General features: G+C 62.5%; 2 protein-coding genes across 2 annotated transcripts in view; one reads left to right on the top strand and one right to left on the bottom strand.

Moving 5' to 3' along the window:
- Nucleotides 1–3,612, bottom strand: part of CHLRE_01g007737v5 (uncharacterized protein) — an 8,142-nt gene extending 4,530 nt beyond the window's left edge. The window contains exons 1-7 of the mRNA XM_043058232.1: nt 2,866–3,612; nt 2,569–2,654; nt 1,892–2,019; nt 1,546–1,702; nt 983–1,072; nt 485–590; nt 37–191 (exon numbers count right to left, since the gene is read on the bottom strand). Coding sequence (XP_042928146.1) covers nt 37–191; nt 485–590; nt 983–1,072; nt 1,546–1,702; nt 1,892–2,019; nt 2,569–2,654; nt 2,866–3,196 — 1,053 coding nt within the window. The 5' untranslated portion in view covers nt 3,197–3,612. The remainder of the gene's footprint in view (nt 1–36; nt 192–484; nt 591–982; nt 1,073–1,545; nt 1,703–1,891; nt 2,020–2,568; nt 2,655–2,865) is intronic.
- Nucleotides 3,613–4,146: 534 nt separating this feature from the next.
- Nucleotides 4,147–8,379, top strand: part of CHLRE_01g007700v5 (uncharacterized protein) — an 8,713-nt gene continuing 4,480 nt past the window's right edge. Inside the window, exons 1-9 of the mRNA XM_001700223.2 lie at nt 4,147–4,281; nt 4,429–4,470; nt 4,789–4,811; nt 5,084–5,181; nt 5,512–5,659; nt 6,095–6,198; nt 6,444–6,566; nt 7,045–7,171; nt 8,203–8,368. Of these exons, the coding sequence (XP_001700275.2) occupies nt 4,223–4,281; nt 4,429–4,470; nt 4,789–4,811; nt 5,084–5,181; nt 5,512–5,659; nt 6,095–6,198; nt 6,444–6,566; nt 7,045–7,171; nt 8,203–8,368 (890 nt within the window). The 5' untranslated portion in view covers nt 4,147–4,222. The remainder of the gene's footprint in view (nt 4,282–4,428; nt 4,471–4,788; nt 4,812–5,083; nt 5,182–5,511; nt 5,660–6,094; nt 6,199–6,443; nt 6,567–7,044; nt 7,172–8,202; nt 8,369–8,379) is intronic.

Raw genomic sequence — 8,379 nt, 5'->3', positions numbered from 1 at the left:
GAAGGTGGCGGGCAGCAGGATCTCGCGCCGGCTCACCGCCCGCCACAGCGCCACACCCTGGCTGTACAGCCGCTGACGGATGGTGCTGTCAGCAGCGGCGTGCGGGTGCGGGTGGTGGATGCCGCCGGCTGCTGCTGCTGCCAGCGCGGACGGCGCCAGCGGGCCTCCGGGCAGTGCGGACGCCTCCGAGCCTGTGCCATCGCAGTGGGTGGGGTCGTGTCGGTAACGAGGCACCCACACCCACACGTCCACCCGCACACACACACGCACACACACACACACACACCCACACCCACCACCACACACACACAATCATGGCTCCCGCCAGCTGAGCTCCGTTCCCCCCCATCCCAACCCTGGACCGCGAGTCCTCCTTTTCAGCTTTTCAGGTTCCAACACATCCCCAACTCTGACAGCAACCCAGTCCTGCCGCCGCACCACCCGCTGCACCACCCACCCAACTACCCACCCTCGTCCCGCCCACCTGCCGGCGCCGCCCCAAAGGGCTTCTCCTCTATGAGCAGCGCGCTGGCGCACACCACCAGCGGGAAGAAGGCGGTCAGCCCGAACACGAAGCGGCAGCCGTAGTCCTGAGGCGCAAGGGGGGGGCGGGAGCGGTGGTGCAGGTGGTGGATGCAGGTGAAGTGGAGGCGCGCATGTGTGTATGGGTGTTGTGTGTGTGTGTGTGTGTGTGTGTGTGTGTGTGTGTGTGTGTGTGTGTGTGTGTGTGTGAGGATAGAGAAAGAATCAACAGAACCCTGCGCGTTGCAGCCCCAGGTACTCACCAACACACAGGTACACACGCGAACACACACGCATGCACACACACATTCACACACGTCACTCCTCCCCCCGAGTCACACACGCACGCGCACACGTGTACACCCACACCCACACCCACCCACCCACACACACACACACACGCACATACAGACATACACACACAGAACCGGTTTGGTTTCTGGCGCATGAACGCCCCCACCTGTACGAACGAGCCGCTGAAGTAGGCGCTGGTGATGCCGCCCACGGCGGCGGAGGCCCAACACAGCGACTGCAGCGAGCCCGCCACAGCCTGGGCGCGAGTGTGAGTGCGGGTGCAGGCGGCAAACATGGTTCAACAGGAGCTGGCAGTGTCATGTCGTGCTCGAGAGCAGCAATGTGCTAGTGAACAACAGCAACGTGTGCGTGTACGCATGCATGTGTATTGCGTGGGGATCTGGCAACGGCGTCTCACATGTGCAGCTGGCGGCGCCCGGACCATGTGCCGACGGGTGGGCTGCCCTCCCCACCCCACCCTCGCTCTTTTGCATTGGGTTAGATTGAGTTTGGGCTGGTTCCTACAACCCAGCCCGCTTCACCACCTGCATCTACCCGCCCCTCCCCCTCACCTGCGGGTGCCCTCTCGCCCGCTCCACCCCTCACCGCCCCTCACCCCCTCCCCCTCACCTGCGGGTGCCCTCTCGCCCGCTCCACCCCTCACCGCCCCTCACCCCCCCCTCACCTGCGGGTGCCCTCTCGCCCGCTCCACCCCTCACCGCCCCTCACCCCCCCCTCACCTGCGGGTGCCCTCTCGCCCGCTCCACCACGATGCTGTCCACCACCACGTCCGCCGCCGCCGTGCCCAGGCTGGCCAGCAGCATGCAGGCCACCGCGCCCCGCACGTCGCTCACACCCAGCGCCAGAGTGCTCCAGGCCACAGTGCCTGCAGGCAGACAGGCAGGCATGCAAACATGAGGGTGGGCGGGTGTCAGCGCACGTGTCGGTGCCGTCCCTTTCCCAGCCCCTCCCCTCCCCAGCCCCTCCCCTCCCCTCCCCTCCCCTCCCCTCCCCTCCCCTCCCCTCCCCTCCCCTCCCCTCCCCTCCCCTCCCCCCCTCCCCCTCTCCCCCTCACCCAGCAGCCCCGCACAGCACCAGGTAGCTGCGGCGCCGGTAGCCCAGCAGCGGCACCGAGTCCGACAGGAAGCCGTACAGCGGCTTCACCATCCAGGGCAGGCTGGACAGACCCGTCAGCATGGCCACCTGGGGTTGGGAGGGGTTGTCCGGTTTGTGGGGTTGGGGGATTGTGCGGTTTGTGGGGTCACGTTCATGCAGATTTAGAACAAGCGGTTGGAGTCGGGGGTGGGGGAGAGGTCGGGTTGGGGGTGGGGGAGGGGGTTGTGATGATCAGCCCGCACTGAAACAAGCGATTTCAGCGCAGCACAGGCCGAGGCGAAAGATGGGGGTGGGGGAGAGGGTGGAGGGTAGCAGACTAGCCGTCCATGCAAGACGGATTGATGCGGGGCAGGAGGCGGGCGTTGGGGGAGGAGGTGGCGGCGGTAGCGTGAGGAACTGCTGAGGCAGCTTGCATTCAGTCCAGCGCCTAAGTTGGGGTTTGGTTCTCTTCACTCCCTTTTCTATTATGCACTCCGCAACCCCCACCCACCCCGTGACAAGCCCTTCCTACACAGAGACACACAACTTGTCACTTGCACACACATGCACATATGCAGGCACACCGCCCTTCTTGTGCTTTCCCAACACACCGCACAACGCATACGCCCTCACACATCCTCACACACACACACACACCTCGGCTGGCTCTATGTGCAGCTCGTCCTTGAAGAAGAACGACACCGCCAGCCGCGACAGACCCAGGATGCCCTGGACAAAGTACACTGGGGGGTGGGGGGTGGAGGTGGCAGGGGAGGTGGCAGGGAAGGTGGCGGAAGGTGGCAAGTTGGAGTACATGCGGGTTTGTGGGTGGATAGACACGCACACACACACAACCTCCGTGTGACACGACCTCTACAAGTCCAACCCTGTGCAACACCCCCCCTCGCCCAACCCCATGCCCGCATGCTCCCCTTCTGGTGAGACCTCGCTTACCCATCGAAATGGCCACCAACTCGGGTGAGGGGTCCAGCCCCATGACCTTCACGCTTTTCAAGTCCTGGAACAGGCTCACGACCGGCTTCTTCCTCAGTCGGTTGAGCCGCGACAGCAAAGACGCCGGCGGTGAACGCTCAGTCTGCTCCTGCTCCGATAGCAGAGCCTCACGCTCTGGAGCGGCCGCGGCCAGCGGCTGCGGACCGTGGCTGTGATGCGCCCGATGCTGCATACTGCTCGACGATAGCCCCGACGGGACCCCACCGTTGGTCGATCTATGCGAAGAGGATGGATCCGATGATGGACTGGCCGCGCGAACACGCGTCCGCATGGTTAACCTTTCGCCCTCAGGTTTCGTCCGTCTCAGGCGCAGGCTACAGCTATGACAATTGGCGTGTGAAATTTTGAATAGGGGATTCATTGAGTAAAAACTACGCCGACTGTGTGCGGGGGCTAGGTTTCTTTGACTGTCGCAGCCTCCAATGAATTACAGCTCCGCCGGAATGAATTCAAGCCGCAATGTGCAGCCGACAAGCGATATGATACAAGACGCCGCAGGGCTTGAGACGAGGCGACTCAAGCACAAGCGACACCGCAACAGTTCGCAAGGGTTGTTGCAAGAGCAGGTCAAGCGACGTGCCAATCGGCTAGCAGGATGCGCTATCGTATTATATGGTACAGTATGTCCGATTTAGCGGGTCTGGGGCTGGTCTTGACGTCCGCGACGATTCGAGCTGCGATGGTAGCGGAAGGTTTGCCAGCAGACACGAGCTCGGTCAGTCTACCTGGAATGCAGAACCAGGTTTGCAGTGCAAGCACATTCATCCAGTGCTATGCGAGGGAGTCTGGCGCTGTTGCAGCAGGTTGGACATGTTGGACAAGCGCGACATGTCCCAACGGAACGCCGACCGCACCGTGCAGCAACGCGCTCGTCTCGTGCAGCCCCAGAAACCATGGCAGCTGATGATGTCATAAGGTCACATAATGGGTGAGAGGTGGTATGGCCGCCGAATTCGAATGGCACATGTATGCAACAATCATGCCGGACTCCGTTTCTATGCATGGATGCATAGAAGGATTGCGGCTATCATGCGTAGAAGCTGAAGGCGCCACAGTCAAGCCATTAGGCTGAATGGCGTCGGCCCGCGGTGGCACGGGGAGAGTGGGCATGCCCGGAGCATGGCTTTTGGTGGGTGCCAGCGTGCCATGCTGTCATGGCCAGACTCCCGCCAAGTCTACAAGTAGTGCACACTACTATGCGCCCGCCCTTTGTATAGCCTACATACTGTGTCCTTGGTGCATCGTGAGCACCGTGCCCTCAGGACAGTAGAGAAAGCTTCTTGAACGACAGTCGATTATGGCCCAGCTGCTTCGCTGCGCTTCCCGGACCGCTCGGCTTGTTGCTTCTTCATCGAGGTAACATCAACACACGTCGCCGAACCGCGCGGCGCTTGCGAAACTTGGCTCGCTTGCGTCACTTCCACGCTTGCTCGTTCGAATTACGGCCGTTCCGGCCGATTTGCCTAGATCTGGGCTATGGTGATTCCCACGCTTGTAATGCAGGTCGGTCGTCGCGTGCCCCCGTGCTGCGGCTCTGTCGGCCAGGTAAAGCGGGCGGGATGTGTGGTCGCCGGGCTGCACGAGCGTCGTCTGCGGCAGAACACACAGCGACTGCAAGAACTTGCTTGTTATGATGGCCCTTGTCAACAAAACAACCTGAGCGTCTGGCGGCTGAGGTGACTGTTCGAAGAACCCTGGTCGGCGACAGGCCCTGGACCATCCACCCACGGCGGTCGCGCTGACCTCCTCCCGCCGCCGCACAGTACACACAATGCCCCTCTGCCAGCCACTTTCCTTTGCCTTCCTACTGATAGTATACTCCTGTACTGCCACCTCGCACCGTCCCATCGGGTGCCTTTGCAGGATGGCGTCTGCCGTGCCTAGCAGTGAGTAGTAACTGCGCACCGGTGCCGCCCCCCAGCCTCGCCAGTCGTTGCTTGCGTCCTGCCCCGTGGCCTGTCCAAAATGCCACACGGCGGGTGCTGCATACCCAGCCTTACTGGTGCAACTCGCCACCGACCATCGTCTCCGGCTTTTGTCTTCTGTCTACTCCTTTCTGGACCTACTAGACTCATGTCTACTGCTTTCTGAGCCTACTAGACTCATATGTCATGCCACGAATCTGTGCCTTGTATCCGTGTCACACCCGCACGCACAGGCTTCGGCGCCATGAGCTCTACCCCCGGGGTGGCGGCCGCCAGCGGCCCTCACCGCGGTGTGGTGACTGCGGCGCTGTCCACCGGGGGCCTGCCGCAGGTGTGTGTGTGTGTGTGTGTGTGTGTGTGTGTGTGTGTGTGTGTGTGTGTGTGTGTGTGTGTGTGTGTGTGTGTGTGTGTGTGTGTGTGTGTGTATATATGTGTGTGTATATATGTGTGTATGGACGGGGCTGAGGGCGGGCGGGCAGGTGCACTGGCGAGCGAGCGCTCGGGAATGAGGTGGTGGTCGGCGACGGAAAGGCCAGATGCCTGAGGTGCAAGGCCGGGGACGGAGGCCGGGCGTGCTCTCCTCCCCTTCTTACCCAACGACTTCCAGCAACCAACAACCTCCAACCGGCAACCGCACAACCGAACATGTGCACACACGCAGGCGGCCTTCTCCTTCGAGCCTGACACCCTGCCTGCCGTGTCTGCGGCGGCGGCGGCCGGCGCCAACGGCTCGCTGGCCGAGGTGGCTGCGGGCTGGGAGGGCGACCTGCTGGTGCTGGGCGTGACGGAGGAGGACTTCGCCACAGAGGGTGAGGGGGGGAGGGAGGGGGAGGCGGGGGAGGGGGGGGAGGGGGCTTGAAGGGAGGGTGGAGAGGGAGGGGGAGCGGGGAGGGAGAGCACCCATGCAAGACGGGAAGAGGGCGGGGTTGGGGGAAGGGGGGATTTGCCCAGCAAGAACCAAAGCCGTGCAAGGGGAGGTGTGTGTTCAAGCCCCCCAATGCGTTTTCAAAGAGCCCTCGGGCTCGGGGCCCACGAGGCACGCGGCACGGTCGAGGACTCGAGGAGTTCAGTGGGAGGGCAGGGTGCACGGATCAAGCAATGTGGGGGGCACGGCGTGCTCGGGTTACTGGAACCCAACTTCAGTACGTGGAACCAATCACAACTGGGCACCCAACACAGCTCGGCATGACTGGGTTTCCACGATGTGTGTGTCGGTGTCCCTCACGACCACCACTCGCACGCAGCCGAGGTGACGTCGCTCCAGAGCGAGGCGGTCAAGGCCCTGGACGCGGCGCTGGGCGGGGCGCTGGCGGAGATCGTGGCGGCGGGCGGCTTTGACGGCAAGCAGGTGGGGGCGAGGGCGAGAGGGGCGGGGGGAGTAGTTCATGGGGAGCGGAGTGGTACCACTCACAGGGTTCCGGGGGAGAAGGGGTGGAAGGGGGGGGGGCGTTTGAACTCACCAATCCGAATACGACATGAAGAAGGCATAGGTGCAGTGTGTGCATGTTTAAGAAGCAGGAAAAGAAAGTGCGTGTGGGAGTGTGTTTCCCGCCCAAGCCTCCCCCCTCAACCCCTCAACTCCCCCCCCCCCAGGGCTCCCAGAGCCGTGTGCTGCGGCTGTACGGCGGCGCCAAGGCCAAGCACGTGGCGATGGTGGGTCTGGGCAAGAGTGCCAAGCTGGCGGTGGCGCCGGAGTGGGGCGCCTCGCCCTTCCAGGTGAGGAGGGAGAGGAGGGAGGGGGAGGGAGGAGGGTGTTACATTCCTGATTATCCACAATTTGAAGGCGTAGCCAGGAACAGTAGTATAGCAGGCGTTGTTAGTTGTTGCCGATGTCCGTGAAGTCCAGCGGCCAGCTCCAGCGCAGGGGGAGGGAGAGGGAGAAGGAGAGGAGGGGTGAGGAGGGTAAGGTGGGAGGGGGAGCGGGGCGTGCGGGGCGATGTTGACCTGGTGTGGCTGGGTTGCTTGGTGAGCCCCTGCCTGTGCTTGGAAGTGGGTCAGTCTGGTGGAGCCAGGGGGAGACGGGGGGCTGCATACAGTCACAAGCGCACCGCGGGAAAACGCTGGTGCTATACTGGCAAGCATGGGGGCAATGGACACGTGTCATGACACAGCCTACACGCAACACATGCACCAGCACCATCGCACCAACGCAAACGAACACCATATCACATTACAAATGACATTGCTATCGCAGGCTCTCGGCGCGGGTGTGGCCACTCTTGCCAAGGCCAACAAGACCGCCGCAGTGGGTCTGGTGCTGCTGCCGGGCGCGGCGCCGGCGGCGGACGTGGCGGAGACTGCCCTGGCGCAGATCACCTCGAGTGGGTGCGGGGGTGGGGCGGGGCGGGAGGGTGAGGGAGGCGCGGGGGGGGGGGGGGGGGGGGGTTGAATCCAAAACCAGCTGGACCGAGACCCACAAGGGAGCGGCAGGGGAGGACACACACACGCGCATACACACACACGCGAGCACATGGATGCACAGACGCACTCGGTCTCTTTCCCTTTCATACACACGTTGACGTAGCTGGGATTGTACCTTATGTTGCCCACTTTTGGCCCAGACCTCTACAGGGCTTCCTAGGCGCCCGCGCGTGCTTTAGCATTGATGTAAATAATATGGCAGGGGTTGGGGGTCAAAAGGGCTTGGTGGGCGAGTGGTTTTGGGTCCGGGTTTTGGCGGGAAAACTGCGGGGCGACCCCAAAGCCCGGCCGCGAGGCGTTTTGGGCATCCCTACTGGCGATTTGCTGACTTCAATACCTTTTACCTATCATATGAGAATTGTTGGAGCCGTCCGATCAAGATTGGGAGCGCTTTCGGTGCGCACCGTCAGTTAAACTGCTCAACATGTTGACGGCAATCGCCGGTCTTGCTACTGCTGCTGCTTCAGGTCTGTTGCCGCTGCCCAGATTGCACGTACTGAGTATAATGCATATTTCCCACTCTTGCTGGGCGGCGCTGGTGGCGCCCGGGGAGGGCGGCTGGGCGGGCTCGCGACGTTTTGCCGGCGAGCCCGGCGCGGCATGCCCTCGTTTGCCCATTTGAGCTTGCTGAGCAATCAAATACATTTAAAGTATAATATACATGCAGAGAATCGGGCAGTTGGGGAGGCTTCGAGGACTAGGGCGTGGGCTCTGGCGAGTGGGCCAAATAATTGGGCGGGCGGTGTTGGGGACCGGTCGGGAATCGACGTCTTACAGGCCTCCCAATGCTTATATCCTAATTTAAATCAAATGTGCAATATTAAATCAGGCAGGCTCTGAATCCGTGCGGGGCGGCCGCACGGGCAAGTGGGCTAAATTGGGGTAGGCTGACATTTAGCCACGGTACGACGTCACCAACACACACTCACAGGCACGCTGCTGGGCGGGTACGAGGCCACTCGCTTCAAGACCAAGAAGTCGCCCACCGCCTCGCGCCTTGCCAGCCTGACGGTGGTGGGCAGCGGCCTGGAGGGAGCGCAGGCGGATACCGCCATCAAGAGGGGCGAGGCAGTGGCGCGTGGCAATCTGCTGACACGGTGAGTGGGTG

Source organism: Chlamydomonas reinhardtii, chromosome 1, assembly GCF_000002595.2.
Source record: "Chlamydomonas reinhardtii strain CC-503 cw92 mt+ chromosome 1, whole genome shotgun sequence".
NCBI classification, from domain to species: domain Eukaryota; kingdom Viridiplantae; phylum Chlorophyta; class Chlorophyceae; order Chlamydomonadales; family Chlamydomonadaceae; genus Chlamydomonas; species Chlamydomonas reinhardtii.
This window is presented reverse-complemented; position numbering and strand designations above follow the sequence as displayed.